A 19,692-nucleotide genomic window follows, 5' to 3' on the forward strand; every position below is an offset into this window, starting at 1 on the left:
GTTGGGGATTTATCCACCAGGTCCTCCCGCTTAACTCAGACACATCCGCTCACGATCTAATACAACTTTGTCGAATCTGCTGTAGACTATCAAAGAGAAACTCAGTTTGAAACACAGCGTCAGGTTTGTAAACTTCTTTATTCGGCTTGTGAAGTATGGAGGAACATGTGACCGCTTCTCTTTACTCACTTTGAGCACATGTCAAAATGCTACAAATATGAAAGTGGGGTTTTTAAATCATTGAGATGTTTTAACGCACTTTTATATCAGTGCAAAGAAAGAAGAGTCGGCAGCTAAATAATATCACGTGTGTTTCCATTATGAAAAAGAAGCTAACTGTGACTCAGGGAAACGGCTACTGTTTTAACGTTTTTTTTACCCGTAATACAAAATGAGGGTATTTTCCCTTTGGTAGCACGGCTCGTTGGTCTAGGGGTATGATTCTCGCTTAGGGTGCGAGAGGTCCCGGGTTCAAATCCCGGACGAGCCCTCACATTTTGAAGGAATCCACTGCAAAATCGCTGTTTTGTGTAAGTGGAGCTGTGAACGAAAGTCTGGTGTCACGTCTGATCTGAGCTTCAGAGAATCACAGGATTTGTAACAGGAAACACTGTGAACGTCCAATCCCCCTCAAAATGACGATACACGTTTTCTTTGTTTGTCCCATTGATGCATTTTACGTGCACATTAAAAAAAAAGAACGATGCTGTCAGTTGAGGTAAAATAAAGAGGGCTCGTCCGGGATTTGAACCCGGGACCTCTCGCACCCGAAGCGAGAATCATACCCCTAGACCAACGAGCCTAGACGACCCACCACATAGTAATAACGATTATCAATCTACACTATGGAATGTATACTAACCGCTCACAGTTTCAAATCTCCATCTTTTAAAACGGATATATTTAGCTGGTTAGGGTTTATATTGGATTCATAACAGAAAAATAAAGACACGCAGAGCAATTCAATTAACTTCTTTTTATATATCATACATAAGACTGTCTTAATATAATACAAAGGGCATTGTCATAAACACAGCAAAGTCTTGACTAGATCTTACAATCTGTGGATACATGGACTTATCCTTTCCCCCATGCTGTTCAATTCTATAGTGCATGTTGCATGTACAAAAAAAGTGAAAAAATGTGGAATCAAAAATAAAGAAAGAAAAAAAAAACAAACAAAAAAAAGGATAAATCCAAATTAAATAAGAGGATTTCAACTTCTGTTGGGTGTTCAGATATGTCAACAAGTATACGTGTTTGTGTGTAACCCACAAACTGAACAGGCTTATGAAAGATGGAACCTTTTTTCAACCATGTGCTTCTCATATAACCAAAAAGTAAGGTTTGTGATGTACATGCACTTACAATATACCCTGTGAAAATTATTAAGGTTTGAAGATCTAGCTTTCCCTGTTTGATTCAAACCCTACCTCATAGTGTTGTCCTGATGTAGTCAAGTACCTTTGCCAAAAGGCAAGGTTTTGCCACTAAGAAAACAGGAGTTCCTGCCCACTGAATGGTCACCAAATTGACAAACATAATCAACATACCAGCAGGAGCAAGGTAGTGAGTTCTATACTTCCTTTATTAAAAAAATATAAATATATACATAAATTCTATTTCAACTATTAAAAAGGGGCTGCATTTCATGACAACTGCTCTAAATAAGAGGTCAATCAGCATGATCTGAAATAGGCGCACACTTACGAGTCACTGCAGTCAATTTTTTTTTATTTTTCAGTCTTTATTTTTGGAATGTTTAGTACCAGTATGAGTGCCAGTCATAAAACCACTGGCGATTTCTAAATGTCTCAAATTCTGCGGGGTATGAAAAATGATTGCAAATTTGCAATTAACCTTGACATCCAGATAAAACCCCAATCTCAATATAGGTAGCTTTACATTTTTGTGTGGAAATACCAAGCAGGATTTCTTATGATGGTTTCCCCTTTAAAATGACAACAGCAATACCTGTGGCCTGCCCTTAATTTGAATGGTGGCTGTGGGCAGGTTTTTTTCTATCCAATTTTCAAAGCTGATAAAATGAGCAACAGAAGAAAGAAAGCACTTCAAACTCCCTGATATAAAAGAAAAAAATCTGGATATTGACCAATGTTTTGAGGACATGCATGTCTGCCTAGGCAAAGCATGTGATTGTGGGCTGATGGACACCTTTTCCCTTTGAATAGGACAACAATCATGGGGATCTGCCCTACCAAATCAGAACAATGCCATTCAACACAAACTGATTTGCCACAATTATCTTAACGCTGCCAAGACAATGACATTAAGTCTTGCTTCATGACAGAAACTAGCCAAGTTGACCAAATGATGTATGAAAGGCAGCAAAACCCTTTGAAATAGTATGATGGGGCAAAAGAAAAACGACGACACAGAAATAGAACGCATTAGTCTCCTTTTTTTTTTTTAAACCATCAGCTTCTATCTTGCTACTCCGGAGCCTGCAGAGTAACTACCAAATTCTCTAACATACCAAGTTTTAAAAGACTCCCAAAATAATCTACCAATTAATATGGAAACAGTTTTGGTAAAACGTTGCAAACAAATCTGGCCAGAATACACAATAGCCAACGGTCTCAACAACGGTCTCCAGTTTTGCTAAAGTAAAATATTGCAGCTGTTTGTATTGACGTTAAAATAAGATCTTGATAAACTTTGCGTCAAAGTGGTGAACTGCTACATTATTGGTTACAGACACCTATATGCTATAAAACAACTGCTTTGGTATAAAAACATATCCAAAGGGAAAATAAATTCTTGTAAAATTCACAGCATAATTTGAGGAGAAAAAAGGCAGTCACTTAACTCGTTTTTTTCTTCAGTTTCCATGTTTTGGATGGAGAGACTTGTGCAGGTGGTTCTGATGAGGAACTACATGCAAAAGGGGAAAATAACAAAACATAAAAGGGTAGACTCTGGAATAGATAGTTCTTTCCACTGCAAAATCCTTAACCAGTGAATAAGATTCTCAAGGAAGTAATGTTTAGGAGGTTGTTGTGTACAATAAGACCCTGTTATGTGGGGCCCTGCTGAAGAAGTAATCTTTGTCAAGAAAGGCCTCAAATTACCATTCTTATTTACCTTTTCTAAGTTGTTTTAATTTCCTTAAAGAATTAAGGGCTGTCTAGAGAGAAAAATAGAGAAAAGCCATCTTAATTCAAATGATAATGTCCAGCTCCATCGCACTCCAAGTCCATGAGTCATAAGGCCAAAGGGTTATCTAGAACCAGCCGCTGACTGTCTTCCTCTCCCTGGGCTGGATCCTTTCGTCTCCTGTGCCCATCGCTGCTCTCGTCTGTGCCGGGCCCGGTCGCAGCTCGCAGGACTACGGGGCCTCTAGGCCTGAGGGGTGGTGCTTCCCTCTCCTTTGACCCGGTCGGTGTCGGTATCCACCTGCGGGTTTCTCCTCTCCGACCGGCCAGCACACGCTATAGGGATTCCACTCCACTGCCGTATGCTTCCCTTCGACAGAGTTACACAATACCGACCAACAACAAGAAATATCACCGCAAACACTTCCCCTCATTGTCAAGCTACAGGATTTACAAGCAGCTTTTACGTGAAATTTTCACTTAAAAGGGCAAAATAATTAAGAACCAGTGGAACAGTAATGACAGGCAGTCCACATTTTGAATCGAAAAAGGACGCCAAGCATTTCATCACCAACAGCTACCTGCAAAACAGCTTCAAACTTCGCTCTGAAATGCTCCTTAGAAGATTTTGCCACATAATACCATATGGTGATTACTTGGTGGTTACATGAAACTGGTGAAATGGTAAGATGGATGTCTCAATCTCACTATGGTTATTCCGCAGTATTATTTTGTGCCTAATGATTGCAAAAGAAAAACTGATGAAAATTACATATATACTTTTTAACAAAGATTTTTCTCTGTAGTAGCGGTTCAGTGATATCTCCCTTCTGACGTGAGCAGCTTTTGTTCTCAACACACCTTGTAGTAAAAAACACCACCTTAAAAATGACGCACAGGGGGAACACACAGCCAAATGTCAGTGCAGTCACGAGCTGGCCATAGAACTCTGCTGCACACACACTCCAGTCATTGGAGACTCCTCCCGGTCCATGCCCTGCCTCATGCCCAGGTGGCCTTCCGCTAGGTAGTGGGCAGGCCCTGTGTTCGTGCCCATGGAGAATGCAGGGTGCGCTGCCATGCCAGTCTCCTGCCGTGGGTTCGAGAAGGCACCTAGCCCCATACTCAGCCCACCATTCTGACCAAAGTCAAGGGCTCCGGTGGGCAAATGGCGGAGCTGGTAGGCCTGGTTGCCATGGTTCCCAGTGGAAGAGGACGATGTAGAGGAAGAGGAGGCAGAGGAAGACAGGGAGGTCATGGACAGATGGCCATGAACCACTTCCATGGAGTCCTGTGTTGAGGAGCTGTGTGTCGGGGAGGTGTAGTGGCGAGGGCGTGGCCGCGTAGCCATCATCGGCCCGTGGTGGTGATGAGCATGTGAGTGGGGATGCAGGGCCTTAGGGTGCTGAGGGGGGACATGGAAGGTGGTTTCCTGGACTGGGTGTGTCTCGCCAGTGACCGACTCTGGTCCAATGCCACCTCCCCACACCAGCGGGGGTGGGTAAGGCTGTCTTGCCTGTCAATGTCAAGCACATAACAAAGTCAGTTGTAGAATACGGCTGCATAGTTTTTCCAGCCTTGAGGCAGTAATGGTCAACTGTTACCAAATAACATTGAAATAGACTTAATTTCAGTACAATGAAATAAGTTGACATGTTTGTCAACTGACAGACAATCACACCCTTCATATCATTTCATTTCAAGACTGCAGTTTTAGAATTTTAATCCTGTCTTGTATAAAAATCTGCTTCAACAGTCAACCAAACATTTTAAAGCACACATTCATTTGCCTTTTAGATTTGCTCTGAAGAAAAAATACAATCTTAAATAATGAGTAAATCTTTCTTGTGCTGCTGTGTTGTTTGCAAATTTCCTCTATGGAGGTTCAATAAAAGGTACATCTTCTCATAAAACTACAAATATCCATTGTCAACTCAGTATCAGATCCCATTCAGATCCCTCCATCGAACTCACTGACCTGTGGGCAGAGGCTGTCACCATCGATGGCCGGCAGGGCCGTGCCGAAGTGTCCTCCACTGTGCAAGTGGTGATGGGTAGGGTCTGATCTTGCTCTGCCACTGGTACTTGTCCCAGATGATCCTCCTAAGGGTTAAACAAGGTGTCAAAAGTGCAGCCTTAACAACATCATATTAAATGTATCTAATGCTGAAATAAGATTCGCTCATGTTTATCAAAACATACAACACATTTTATCACTCAAAGTTTCACAATGAAATAGATTTTAATCATCTGAAAGTTTCTCTTTCTGGCTCATCATTTGCTTCAGTTCACAGCATTGATACCAAGTTCCACAAGAGTCAACATCCCTCACTGAAGAGAATCATACTGATGTTATATGATATATGTCCCATCTTATCCTAGACCACAAAAAATGACAGATCAAAACTACATTTAAGGACAAGGGAACAGGTGCCCAATGTTTTAGATGGGAGTTACCTGAACTAGAGGAGGTGCTGGAGGTGGTTCCTGAAGACTGGGACTGCTCTAATGCGGGACTTGTAGACACGCTGCTGCTTGTATTGGTCCCCTCATCCGCAGTCTTCTTGAAGAAGCTGTGCTGCAGGGCATAGTAGGGCTGGATGCGGCTCTTGGGGTCATAGTCCAACATCCGGAGGATCAGGTCCTTGAACTTCAAGTAGTCAGCAACAGCATGGCCAGACTCCCCTGCCCTCCGGCCACCTGGACCCCCTGTCTCCACACCAAGGATGGAGTGGAGCTTCCGCGAGGCTGGAGGCTTATACTGTTAAGGCAAAGTGCACAGAGATTAGGAGATTTACTCATCTGAGACTACTCCATGTCATGTCACAATCTACCTTGGTTTTAACGAAAATTAAAAAGCACAAATTTTGTTTAAAGGCCAAGTTAAACAAAAAACTGAACTCACCCTTTTGCCATCTTTGGTCTTCTTTACACTCCATGTACCATCTGAAAGCTTCTCAAAGAACTTCCTGGCTTTTGGGGCTAGGTCCATTATGTGATTAGGTGGGATACCAAGAACCTCGACTATTTTGTTCATCTGGTCCACCTGTGGAAAATGTTATCAAGTTACATCTACAGGTTCGTATCAGGCAGAACTGCAAAATATACATTGTAAACCTATAACTTGAGATAAGAGGGCCTGACTTAATTTTAAACCCGGTACATGAAATGAAACACCCTAAATGTTCTATGATAATTTAAAAAACATTTAGCTTAAGACAAGTAGCTACATGGGTCAACAACTCGATGTGATATGTTTTTAACTTCACTTCTCAAATTTGGAGGTGTACATGATCTTATTTAAAAGCCGCAGTTGCAATTAAAAGAGTGACAAAGTACAAACAATTTGTTTTGTAACATTTCAGTTCCTTTCACCTCATTGGCTCCGCTGAAGAGAGGCTCTCCAGTGTGCATCTCTACCAAGATGCAACCCAAGGACCACATGTCAATGGCCAGGTCATAGGGCATTCCCAGCAGCACCTCTGGGGAACGGTAGAAGCGACTCTGGATATATTGGTATATCTAAAAAAAAAAAAAAGAAGGCACAGAAACTCAGTCTCATCATTTGCTTAAAAACTCTGAATTGCCTGTTAAACATACCTGATCTGTACAGGCAACATCTACACACATCAATGGGACATTTTGCACTTTAGTTGTTGATGAGGAAAACAGCAGCAACTTACCCTTTGTCCCAGTTGGCATGAGCTGCCAAAGTCCACTATTTTGATGGCACTCCGCTTGGGGTTGCAGAGGAGGATGTTCTCAGGCTTCAGGTCACAGTGGATGATGCTGAGCTCAGGCGTGGCCAGGAAGAGCAGCGCCGTGCATAGCTGCTGGGCAAACTTCCGGGTGAGGTTGAGTGAGACGCCACGGAAGTTGGTATTTCGGAGCAGGTCATACAGGTTATATGAAAGCATCTCAAACACGAGGCAGAGGTGGTTCCGAAACATGAAGTGACGCTTTAGGTGAACTGCAGAAAAATCAAATTGTACACATGTTAGTGAGATACAGGAAAAGCCTTTCAATTTCGTAAATATTTCTTATCAAATCAAATTGGATTACCGATGTAGTATTTCATCTCAGTATCATGTTTGTTCATGAGCTCTAGCAGGCGCACTTCAATCTGGGCTTGATTGAGAAAAGCTTTCTTGTTCTTGATGATCTTAATGGCAACCCATTCCTGCTCTGCCCGGTCATATGCTTTCACAACCTAAAAGATTCAAAGAAAACAGTAATTTTTAATGTTTCCCAAAAATTAGATTCAAACTGCTTTCAACTATAGATATTAACACTTCTGCTTTTAAGTGCAAATGAAAAATTTTCAGTAGGACGCATTGAATATTTCAGTTATTGATTCAGACAAAAATAAACCATCATGTGTTCCTCCAAATTAAAGACAACTTCCTCGGTCACATGTAATCAAACAAAGTTGTGCATGTGTGTAATTTTGAATTAAGTACCTGTCCAAACGATCCTTTTCCTATCAAGGAATCAATCTCATAACGGTCCATCCACTTCTCCCCATTCTTGACGATGTAGTCATAGTTATCATCGTCATAGCCATCATTAAAGACTTTCCTCTCTTTTTTGTGACTGGAATCTTCACCCTGACCCGTTTGGTGCCGCCGCTTCTTTTTTGCATAATACACCTTTAAATAAACAAAACAATATATATGATCACACATGAATTCATATTGGTTTTCATTTACAAAGTTTCAGTTACTTTATTTCTTACAATAAAAAGAAAAGAGGATATGGATAGAAGTACACAATGATAATAAACCAACCTCATTGATGTGTTTGTATGTTTTGATAAGGTCAATGGAGAGCTTCCTCAGGGGAGCTGAAGTTGGGTCACGAAAGCACTGGGGCATGTGCCTCTGAAGTATCAAAAGGGAGATGCACAACATTTTATAAACAAACAATAAGCACAGTCCTTTTAGTAGTAATAGGATTTGGATAAATCTTCTATGACATAATTAAATATACTAGCACAATTATTTTCATTCCTATTCTGTCACATTAAAACTGAAAGAATTCAAAGAGCTGGAGCAGGGTACGGTAAGTGTACCTGATTGGCAGTGAGCTGTGGTGTCTGGTCGCTGTACGGTAAGACCGCAACAGATTGGTCAGTGCTTGGCTGGTGGCGGTCACTGTACTGCTGGTGCGTATGGGGCATTGGAGCAGCCATCTGAAGACCAGCAGTGTGTAAAGAAAAAGAGGGCGCAAGCCGGACGGACGAAGGTTTGCATGCTGAAGTCTCTCCTCCTGGAAGAAATGACACTTCTGTGAATTGTATCCTTAACTCAACAGTATATATATAACACAACAGACAAAGGAGGAAAATATGTAATACTCCTAATCTAAAACTAATGTATTTCCTCCACAATAAAGGCCTCAAAATAAAGCAGGAAAAGATAGGTAACTTATTGTACAAATTGTATATGATATTTTTATCTACTCTAACCAGTGAGAATTTTTAGCACAAACAATTTCATGTTGGACAGAGAATGATATGCAAAGTGAAAATGATGCATTTGTAATATTTACATTTATGTGGAAATGATCAAACTAAGGCTTTAAAACCGACATCACAAAATATGTTAAAATGAAGAACAAGGATCAATTCATTGTAAAGAGAAATATCAGGTTAATGCATAGTGTCTTTTGTTAAATCTGTTAAGTCATAAAAATGCATCAAAGGACAAGCACAAAATAAAATATAGCAGTAATATATCAACCTTTGTGAAGAAAAAGGAGCAAAACAGCAGCTTTAACAGTGAAAAGGGGTGAAAATGAAGCATCTCCACACTGTACAGTGAATCATCCTTCATTTTAAGCCAGAAGGAATCAAAAAATTATTAAATAGCATGTTCAGCTATCAGCATCTCTCACCAGACAACACAATTCACCAGTGCTACACAGTAACCACTATTCAGAATCCCAGCAACAGCACCTAATTAGCATAGCCTATCACCACAGAGATACAGCGTGATTTGGCAAGCCCATCAATGCACAGACCAATCACAACGCAGTATGCAAATAGCCTACTTTTGTTGCCAGGGCAGAGCTGCTCCCATTTTCCAATGAGAAAACAAGAAATAAACAAGAAATAAAATTGAACTTTGGCACACTTAGACGGTGCTTTCAACACAAGAGCCTGACAGCAAAATAGCTGCACAGCCCAAAACCTGCACTCCATCCGAGAGCGTTAGAAAGCTGACCCAGCTTTGGAAAAGGAGAAAATACACATCCACTGACAGAAAGAAGAGAAACTGTAAGGTGATAGAGCACAAGCAAGGGCTGTATTTTAAGAACCTTAACCGTTTCATTATATTATATAACACATGTGTGTATATATATATATATATTTATAATTTGTTATAAATAAATACAATTTATATACTAATTTTTTTTATAAAATCCAATGTTGTAAAAATAGACTCAGCCATTATCTCAAAGTAAAACTACTTCAGTTAAATAAGGTAAATCTTATTTAATCGTATTTTATACACATTAAATCCAAAGCACTGAAATGAACAGACAGATTTGGCATGATGACTAGTGTGTCTATTTTAATGCTTGTTCAGCTTAGATCTGCGAATGATGTCAAACCAATTTGAATCACTGACCTCTGTCATCAAATAAGAAAGTTCAACTGAATTAATGGAAATATTTAATAGTTAATATAAATAGTATTAATTTAACATTCTTTGACTTTTACTCTCCTTGGGATGAGAAAGATGTGTGAGTTTAGCTGCCTAATTCACTACAGCAAAATAAGAGCATGAGAAGAAGTTATTAAGAGCCCTGCTTTCCCCCCAATAGGGTTAAGGCTTAATATATAGCTGCCAACCTGGAGACATCGTCTCCTGTAAAATTTCATATCATCCTGGGAGGAGAGTCCAGCAGCAAACCATAACCCACTACTAAGAATAAAAACAGATCATTATCAATGTGCATCTTTGGTGGGTTTTAACTTCATGGTGGCTAAACTTATTTTGAGAAGAAGGGACAGAGGATCCCTAAAGAGCAGGGGACACCCCTAAACTTTTAAGAGTGCACTTTGGTAATTGTATGAACTCTTGTTTTTTTTTTTTAATAATGTTTAAATGAAAAAGGTGATTGTGGATCACTGATTAGAAGCAGTAAATTCCCAGAAAATTAAATTATCAAAACACAAAAGATCTATTGTGAAACTGATAAGATAGATAGTTCAGAAAGAGAGGCACAGACAATGTATTACATGTTTTGAAATATTGTGGCCTTAATAGCACTGGATCTCCTCTCAGAATGTCCAATGAATTTAATATAACAATAAACTTTAAGAGCTGAAATATACTTTTGGAAATGTGGTAGTCCAACTTGCCCAACTGAAAATATTGTACCAGATTATGCAAATTGACAAAGAACTAAAAAAGTTAGCTTTGAGCCCATTTTACTAACACAAAACCTAAGATGACTGTAGCAAAAATGTGACATCTTAAGAATCACTAACCCTGATGGGAAAAATTAAGGCTTTATTTAAGCACAAAGCCATTTTACAAGTGCACTTGTAGCTTTGTACTCTCCCCTAAAACGTTTGATTAGTCTTCATTTTCAGTACTGATACATGAACAGTTCCTTTCCTGGCTCGACTCATCATGGCATCAGCGGGCCCATTTAGGTGTAAATATAACGACAGCTAGCTTGCTATTAGTAGCCATTTCATATCATAGGTGATGGCTAAAAATCTCTGTAACGAGCCTGTGTCATCTTCTCACGCCCAAATGATTAGATCCATGCCGAGGCTGAATCAAATGTAACCGGTCCAAAACAATTAAAAGCCTAACGGTCTTCTATAACGACGGAGCCTGGGCAGCTCTGTACTTACAGATGGGATAGATATCGTCATGGTTGGAATTTAGAAACCATATTCAGTATTAATCTGCGTCCTCTCCTGCTACATATCGGTGGCGTTTGCTCCCAATCCCTCGTATAAATGACAATCGCATCCAGGCTCGCGTTACCGTTAGCAGACTAACGTTAACTAGCTAGCGTTGTCGTCGTTAACGTTACCATGAAAAACTGCGGGACAAGCGAGCACATATCTCACCAATCCACCGTTAACGCTAGCTAGTGACGCTGTGTTCAGCCAGCGGGTTGCGGGGCCCATTCAGCTGGTTCGTCAACAAGTCAACGTTAACCATTAGCCAGGTTAGCCGAATTAGCTACCAGGCATTAGCCAGGTTAGCTAGGTGAGCTTCCGTACTGTATAAATCTAAAACCCAAACTACACCTATGATGTTAATACAATGAGACGTTGTACTGACAGTAACTCCAACGGGGCAGTTAGCTAACACGCAACATTTGCCTCAATCGTACAATGACAGTGACTAATATCGCGGAGTTAACGTTAGCTGTAACGTTAACGCCGTGCCAGCATGACTCTCCGCCAAAGCCCACACAATCCGCTGTACCCTGTAGTCCACCGCCAGCTGGAAATCAGCTCCCGTATAACATCAAAATTAGTCCGTTGACCTACTGACTGGAAGCAAATGTTACCGCTGGCTTCAGTGGAGTCGGCGCCGCCACAGAATGTTAGCTAGCCGCCATACCATAAGCTACCATTCTCAACTTCACTGTCGCGTCCATCATGGGTTACCGTTCGCGTTACATATAGTGTGAATCTGCGAAAGGGCTGTGAGACGATGGGCAGACAAATGTCAAATAAAACAGTTTACAGATGCTCACCTCTGATGGCACGATCTTCATTTAAAGTCCAATAACCTGTATGATGAGGAAACTTATCCAGCTTGAGCTTCTCCCCTCCCTGCACGGTTAGCGAGTAATGTTAACGTTAAATCCAATGCCCGTCCTCTGGCCGGCAAACTCTAAAATAATTCACCAGCCAGATTTAATACGCGTTTCATGTTGCAAGCTCCGGTGAACAACATCGGCGATCGAAGCAACTTTGACTAACATTACCATCAGCTGTTGACTAGCACCATGCTAACGTTAACTAGCACGCATATCTTACTAGCTAACCCTAGCGAACTGGCTAGCTAGTTGATAAAATGAACGCAGCTAACATTAGCTACCTGCCCGGGCTAGCTGTAGCCTCTCTGGCTAGCCCGAAGCTAACGATTCTAGCCACCGCTAAATAAACGTTATGCCAAATTGCGATTTAACGTCGTCGTTGCGAATCTAGCGTCGGCCGCTTCGATAAACACGACAACGCGGTCGGGCGCCGAGTATTTCCAACGCGAAACAGAAGCCGTGTCCTCTGATAATTTTGGTTAGGAATTTTGTGTCAATTTTCACAAAATGGCGCGCGGTCCAAACCTGCGCAGTGAACCGGCCCGGTGGACCAGAGACACGGACAACTGAGTTAGTGCGGCGCCGCCTAATTATTTCAGCTAGTTTAAAACGTCGGCCTCTCGGTCTTCCTCATCCGATCCACTGGACGCATCTCGACACCCAAAAACGTCAAATATACATCCACTGACAGCGTTATTCCGGCGGGAAGGGAGAACATTTGAAAAGACTGAGCTGGGGGAAAAAAACCCTCCTGACAAAATGGCGATGCTCTAGCTTGTTGCCATGGCAACTGTCAATCAAAAAAAAAGCCGAAGTGCCCGGATGTACCAATGACGAATAAAATCTCCCTGGTCCGAGTTGCAGGACAACACGCGACTCCAGCTCCACGCGCTGCTCCTCACCTCCGCTCAGCTGAGCTCTGAAACACACTCACAGCCTTCAGCTCTCAGACTTTGAGACAAACACACAGATCTGACTGGGAAGAAGAGATCTGTGTGTTTCTCTGCTGTTTCCCACAGTGCTGTCAGGGGGGGTAGAAAGATAATCTAATAAAGTATCTCATATTTTAAGCGATAAATAGATAGATGGATAGATGGATAGATGAATGGATGAATGGATAGATGGATAGATAGATATATATTATAGATTGATAGGTTTTATTGTTGTCGTAAGTTGTTTTATACAAATTGGAAGGTGCATATTCTGAGCATTAACCTTTCCCAACTCACTGCATAAATAAATGGCTATTAAATAATAATAATAAAAAACATGAATCACATTGAAAATCAAATGTAGATTTTATATAAAACAGGTCAATTAATTTACCTTCAACAATTTGTAGAAAGATAAAGCCTTGGAACTGAATGTGAACAAATCACAGGCCTAAACTTTTGTTGATTTCTTACAAAACTTTTGTCCTTGCAAAGGTAATATTGAATAAAACTATATTACTACACCTTCGTGCATGATCAAGATAAAACTATGAGTAGAACTGTGTGTTGATATTGCTATTAGGGTTCATGAAATAATTTCCCAGAGCAGGGAAAGAAAAGAACTGGGCCGTGGCTTCAATTGATGGTAGAGAGATGCACAGTCTCCAGAGCTAAAACCCAACTAACTGGTTTAAGATGATGAGCTTTACATTACATTACATTACATGTCATTTAGCAGACGCTTTTATCCAAAGCGACTTACATTTTTAGAACACTCATCATTTTATGAGGGGCCATCTAGGGGTTCAGTATCTTGCCAAGGACACTTAGGCATGCAGATGGGATAGAGTGGGATTCGAACCGGCAACCTTCTTGATGCAGAGCACCCGCTCTATCCCCTAGGCCACGCTCTCCCCTTTGAGCTGTGAGCGAAGGTGAAAACAAACTAACCTACAAGTGCGTCACATTTGTGAGAACTTCAGGAACTGTGTTATTTTCTTGTTTTCTATATTGTAAGAATATAACAAGTGTGCTCAGATGCTGGATGAGTATAAGAGAAAATTTGATTAAGATTAGTTCAACAACAAGTTTCCATTATTTCCTTGCTTATAAAACGGTTTAAGATAAAACAAAATCAAACAATTAGTGACTAAGGGCACAGGTCGTCTCACAGGTCAGACAAGTCTCATTCATACATCTCATCACACTTGTTATACTTGTCTGACTTGTGAACACAGATAACTGACTTGGAGCAAGACATCTGAAGCCTTGGTGAACTGAGTCGTATTAAGCCCACAGGACAAATGTTTGGTATCATTAAGTGGAAAATTTAGGAAAAACTGAACCAATGATCACGTTGTCATACAATAAATACTGTAGTGACGTGTGAGAAGAAGGACAAACATTACAGACTTACTGCTAATTTAAACAAACAAGTTTAAATAAGTTGTTAGTTCTAGTTTTGTAACCCAGGCTGAAGGTAACAAATTAAACCAGTTGGCTACAAACAACAAAAACAATGTGTCAGTGCAAAAATTTCAGCCAACAAGCACTTTGTTGGTTTCTTAAAACACCTTCTTATTCCATCTCAAACAGCAATGACATTCATATACTCCATTCACAGGAGACTCAGCTGAAACTATCAATTTAGCAGATTTGCTCATAAGAAAACTCCACGGAAGGAGATTTGTTGTTTAAAAAGCCATCCTCTAGTGTAACACTAAAAGCATTGGCATTAAAATATATAAATATCAATTAAAAATGTATATTCCCTTTGCTCTTCAATGCAACAGACTTTTTTTAGGTTTAAAACACATTCATGGTTGTCTCTGCTTCCAAAGAGCTGAGGACAACATGATCAGTTTCTGTAAATGGTGCAGTTACACGCCTGTTGATTTCAGACTTGGACAAGGAACAGACAAAGAGCTGATTAATGTGCTTTGATTAAATGTTAACTTTGTTTTCAGATCTGAAGCTGCCAAACAAAGTGTGATATTTATACAAAGAGTTGTCCATCCTCCATTTATTTCCTAATTAAATTATGTTTCTTGCTTCATTGTTCACTTTATCTGTCTCTATGAGGAGGATTGAGTTAAAAAGCTCAACCCAATACTGGAGGATTATTAGTGTTCATGCTAACTAAATTTACCATGGAACCATGGTCAGCATTGATAATTGCAGCTTTTGTGGTCCCATCTGGCACAGTCTTGAAAGTCAGCAGAAGACCATTCAGTAGCTGATGAAGAGAGTCATTGACAAGCCTTCTGGTCTTGTTTCAATGCTTTGCACAAATGTTTCCACTGATCTATTGATGGGAGCAGAACAAATATATCTCACGATACGCCCACTTTAGGAGACCTCCCAAATTCTTGGTCAATGAATTGAAGGACATTGTTGCTCCAAAAGGAAACAAAATCAACCTGGCTTTGAGTCGAGTGGCTCTGCTCCATGAACATCCGTCCCAGTTGAGCACATGAAAACTATGTGAATAGTTGTTTCAATTAGAACAGCTCATCTTTTTTTATATCATAAGGACGGATACTTGCAACAAACACTTTATTTTTTTTGGAAAGTCACTTCAGTCGATCAAACTTCATCAAAGTTTTTTTATTTGTATCTTTCTACAAATTCGTGCTATTCAGAGAGTTCAGAACATGAACCTGAGAGAACAAATTTCAACAGTAAAACAATATGTGAAAAAAAATCAGATATTTTTAAAACAAACCTACAAAATAGATAGAATGCATTATGAAAAAAAAAAATGCACAAAATTGATTAAGAAATTAAATATATGAAAGGGAGTAAAACACTAACACAATAGAATCATGAATCAACTAAATTAATCACGGTCATATATTGTTAAAAAGCCAGGCTTTAAAATATAAAAAATCACCTATAACAGTGCATATAAATAACTTTATACCAATAACTATAATAAAGATAAAGAGACAGTGTACCTCTGTTTATCAATATAACCTGGTCCATGTATTACTGCAACCGTCCTATAACTACCATGTTGTATTTACACGAGGTATTACCATACAAAGACGTTGATTCTATTATTGGTGTTTTTACGTTTTTGAACAGAAGGGAGTAACTGGAGCTGGGTTGAAAGTGAGTGGGTTGTATCATGGATCACGTCTGAACTTCTCAGACAGTCTTCTCACATGGTACCGGTCAGTCTGTTACTCCCCCAAGATTTCTCCTCAGGTTTAAAAAATGTCTCCATATTTGTTCATGTGAGTGATTGGAATTTCCATACCAGCACAATAAAATAACAGAATATACACCCTTGTAAAATATTTCTGAAACAGATTGGGAAATTTGACAAATTTCAGTTTTTGGGCCTTCTGGAAATAGCATCTGCAATGTATATGACCATACTTCAGCTTTAGTTCTGAGATTATTAAGTTAGTTCTGGGTCAAAGGTGATGCATAGGCCTCTTCTCTTTTGGCTTAATGTGAGTCACAAGAATCTATTTCTGCTTCAGTTAACTGGCTAATGCCTTCAACATCTAGATAGATGTGTCCGTCCATACCCCCATCTATTCTCCTAACAAGAGTTTATTCTGTTGTGATTGTGATGCACTTCAGAATTTGGATGAAAGCTTGGTGACTCGACTGCAGTCTGGAAACCACACACACACACACACACACACACACACACACACACACACACACACACACATACACAAACAGACAGACAAACACAAGCACATGCACACTTGTAGACATGTCACTTCACCTGTTGTCCTTTGACTATTTGGGGAAACTCTCAGACACGAGGGGAACAGAGGATAAAAGTTCTGGCTCATCAGTGGATTCAAACCTCAGACTCTTACGTTGCTGAACACTGCCATCACTAAATAATGATTTTCCAGACCAGGCAGATATGCTGTTGACATAACTTATACCAGGACATAGGGAAAGAACTCTACAGGTACATTGTCTTCCTTGCCAGTTTCCATTACTATATTAATGATACTTATACTTTTTTTTTTATTTTTTTTATTTGCAATGTGTTGCTGCTTTCACTTCAGTAAAAGATTTGAGTACTTCTGCAACTTAAAATACCGTATGATGCCATGCCAATATCTTTGGACTCTATGATCTTATACCTGGTGGGGGTGTCTCTGCAGAACCTTGAGCATTATGTCATTTTGTAGAACATGACAACCATAATATTCACTGAATAGCCCGATGACTGCTGCATTCATGAACAATGAATACCATCAAGGACATGGTACACGTGATCTATTTAAAGATACTACAATACAATCTACTGTACACTTACCTTTTCACATAATTCATAGACAGTAATTGTTTACTTTACTTGTAGTTAATAACGTCCATGTTTCGGTAATTTGACTTTAAGCAAAGACAAAAAGGAATATTTCAACGTACAGCGATGATCTGGGGCTGATATATTACCTCCTGAGCTTTTAACAAAAACAGATATTCCACTATTTGACATTTCACAATAGCAGCACCAAAGACACCAGATCCCCTGAGAAGCACAAGACTTTTGTTTAAAAAGTTAGATTTTCACAATACTACTAATGCTCTCATGGTCACTTTGATGTTGTTATCTGTTCCAGCTACTAATTGGCCGATTATAGCTTTTACTTACCAACCAAACCAAACACTCTATCTGATGCAGGATGTGTGGTTTACAACGGCAGCCTGCGTTCACCACAGTGACCCTAATTCACACAAAGCAACGGGGAAACAGGATAAATGCACGACCAGCATCCTGCCACACCTAATTTTCCAAGTCTGGAGAAAAAGAAAAACTATTATGTGGTAGAAACTTCTAATCAATATGTGACTAAAATAATAGTTTACATGTTACAACAAATGTTTCAAAGGCATTAAAGCGTTTCATTCCATTTCACATTGAAGCCTCTCAACTCTTCTACAGGATTTGAGCTGTTATATCAGCTGATCACTTTAATCTATGTATTGGATTATGATATATATAAACTTTTTCTATGTGATTGTTAACAGGTCGATGTCCCTCACCCGCGACTTGCACATCAGCAACATGGTCAAAACAATTCAACTCCATTCAATTAAATTTTATTTGTACAGCATCAAGTCATAATATACACGATCGCAAGGCACTAATATATTACTGATTCTCTTCTGACCTCACACGATCTCAGCTAGTGGTAGTTACAGGTTTTTAGCTTTGTTTGTTATTTTACAGCTGCTGAAAAAAAATACTAATCCCCATGAAAACCCATTTATAACCATCACGGAGGAAGGATTTGCAGTATCAAAGTACAGAAAATTTAATTAAAGTTGTCAAATGTGCAACTTTTAATTAGAATGATCTTACCAGCTAACCCCTTTATTTTTGTGCATTTTAAAGACTTTTAACTTCAACAAGACACATCATCTGCACCGATAGACTGCATATAAAAAGTATGCTCCATATATAAAATGTTTATCTTATGTAAAAAAGCCTACCATGACAAATAAAAGACCATACACGCAGTCAGAATCTTTGGTGGTTATTTCTTTAATCTGTTAAGCAAGGCTAGTTGAGTTTAACTGTTCTTTATGCTTCACTTTAGGATACTTTCTCTTTAGTTATGTGCTAAAAAAGTGAATTAACAAGATATCTCCTCAACAAATGTTCTTTTTCAGCAGGACAATGAGAACGTGGACACTTTTAGGCTCTTTTATGATATTGACCGGCTCTGTCTTTCTTCAACCATATTGGTGATGTGACGCTCTTATCTTGTAACTGACCTCCTGTTGAGTGGACGACCTGCTCCAGCCCCTGAGCCACCACTTCCGTGTATTTATATTATTTCTATATCATAATCCTTTTATTTGTATTTATTTATCATTATTGTATTAAACAGCCGTCAAAGTGACAGATTCAGGATTTCACTCACTTTAATGAGAACTTAAATATTTATTTTGTGAAACTGGTGTTGTCTTGAAAATATATTTAATAATAAATGTTTTCCGGGCATTGTTTCAGTCTCTATAACGTTTTAAGGGTTTAATTAAACATATCCACAAAACCTCAGAGTTAAAATAACATTCCATTGTGTAGTTCGTGTGTTCCAACTTCGTGACGTGCGAGTTCAGTCTCTGTGCCCAGAATAAAGATCCTCCCTGGTTTCAAAATACTCTTCGGCCACCGGATGGCAGCAGAAGCTTACTTGGTTGGCATCAGGCCCACACGCATGTCTTCAGTTGTAGTCTTCATTTTTATCTCGAGATTGTGATGGAAATACAAATCCAGCTATTACCACCACAAGGTCAAAGGAATGGCCGCACTAGTGCCCCCTTTAAGTGACCTTGTAGGTCACGTATTCCTTATTCAAACAAATACTATCTGCGAAATATGTGAAAAGGTAAATGTACATTAGGTTGTATTATAGTCGCTTTAAATAGATCACGTGTACCATGTCCTTGATGGTATTCATGGCTCATGAATGCACCGGGCTATTCAGTGGATATTGTGGCATGTGCTAGAAAATGACATAATGTTCAAGCTTCTGCAAACACCCCCACCAGGTATAAGATCAAGTCCAAACATATTGTCATGGGATCGTTCGGTATTTTAAGTTAGAGAAGTACTCAGATCTTTTACTGAAGTAAAAGTAGCAACACATTGTAATAAAAAGAAAAATACTAAAATGTATAAGTATCAAAATTATTTATGTTTTTATTTGTTTTGTGCTTTAAGAATGTTGATCGAGTTTTAGAATGTTTCAGGTAAATTTTGCTCTCATAGTTCGTATCATCATAGTATCAAAAGATATTATAGCAGAAAATAGAAGGTTAAGAACCATTGAATTGTATCTGAATACCATACTTATTTC

At 39.4% G+C, this 19,692-nt stretch overlaps 1 protein-coding gene and 2 non-coding genes across 4 annotated transcripts; 1 reads left to right on the plus strand and 2 right to left on the minus strand.

The window, feature by feature from the left end:
* The first annotated feature begins 418 nt into the window (after window positions 1–418).
* Window positions 419–490, plus strand: trnap-agg (transfer RNA proline (anticodon AGG)). The gene has a single exon. It is a non-coding gene; the product is annotated as a tRNA-Pro (tRNA).
* Window positions 491–730: 240 nt separating this feature from the next.
* Window positions 731–802, minus strand: trnap-cgg (transfer RNA proline (anticodon CGG)). The gene has a single exon. It is a non-coding gene; the product is annotated as a tRNA-Pro (tRNA).
* Window positions 803–961: 159 nt separating this feature from the next.
* Window positions 962–12,679, minus strand: dyrk1ab (dual-specificity tyrosine-(Y)-phosphorylation regulated kinase 1A, b). Of its 2 annotated transcripts, none has more exons than XM_062385402.1 (11): window positions 11,850–12,679; window positions 8,188–8,384; window positions 7,904–7,996; window positions 7,577–7,765; window positions 7,179–7,326; window positions 6,800–7,086; window positions 6,492–6,638; window positions 6,022–6,162; window positions 5,574–5,877; window positions 5,095–5,219; window positions 962–4,632 (listed from the first exon to the last, which is right to left on the minus strand). In XM_062385402.1, exons 2-11 carry the CDS (start codon window positions 8,305–8,307, stop codon window positions 4,045–4,047), a joined length of 2,142 nt encoding a protein of 713 aa, XP_062241386.1. In that variant the 5' UTR covers window positions 8,308–8,384; window positions 11,850–12,679; the 3' UTR covers window positions 962–4,044. The 2 variants fall into 2 exon arrangements, with proteins under 2 accessions (XP_062241386.1, XP_062241387.1); XM_062385403.1 differs by lacking the exon at window positions 11,850–12,679 and adding an exon at window positions 10,990–11,271.
* Window positions 12,680–19,692: the final 7,013 nt, after the last annotated feature.

The sequence above is a fragment of the Platichthys flesus genome, chromosome 4, assembly GCF_949316205.1.
Source record: "Platichthys flesus chromosome 4, fPlaFle2.1, whole genome shotgun sequence".
Classification (NCBI taxonomy): domain Eukaryota; kingdom Metazoa; phylum Chordata; class Actinopteri; order Pleuronectiformes; family Pleuronectidae; genus Platichthys; species Platichthys flesus.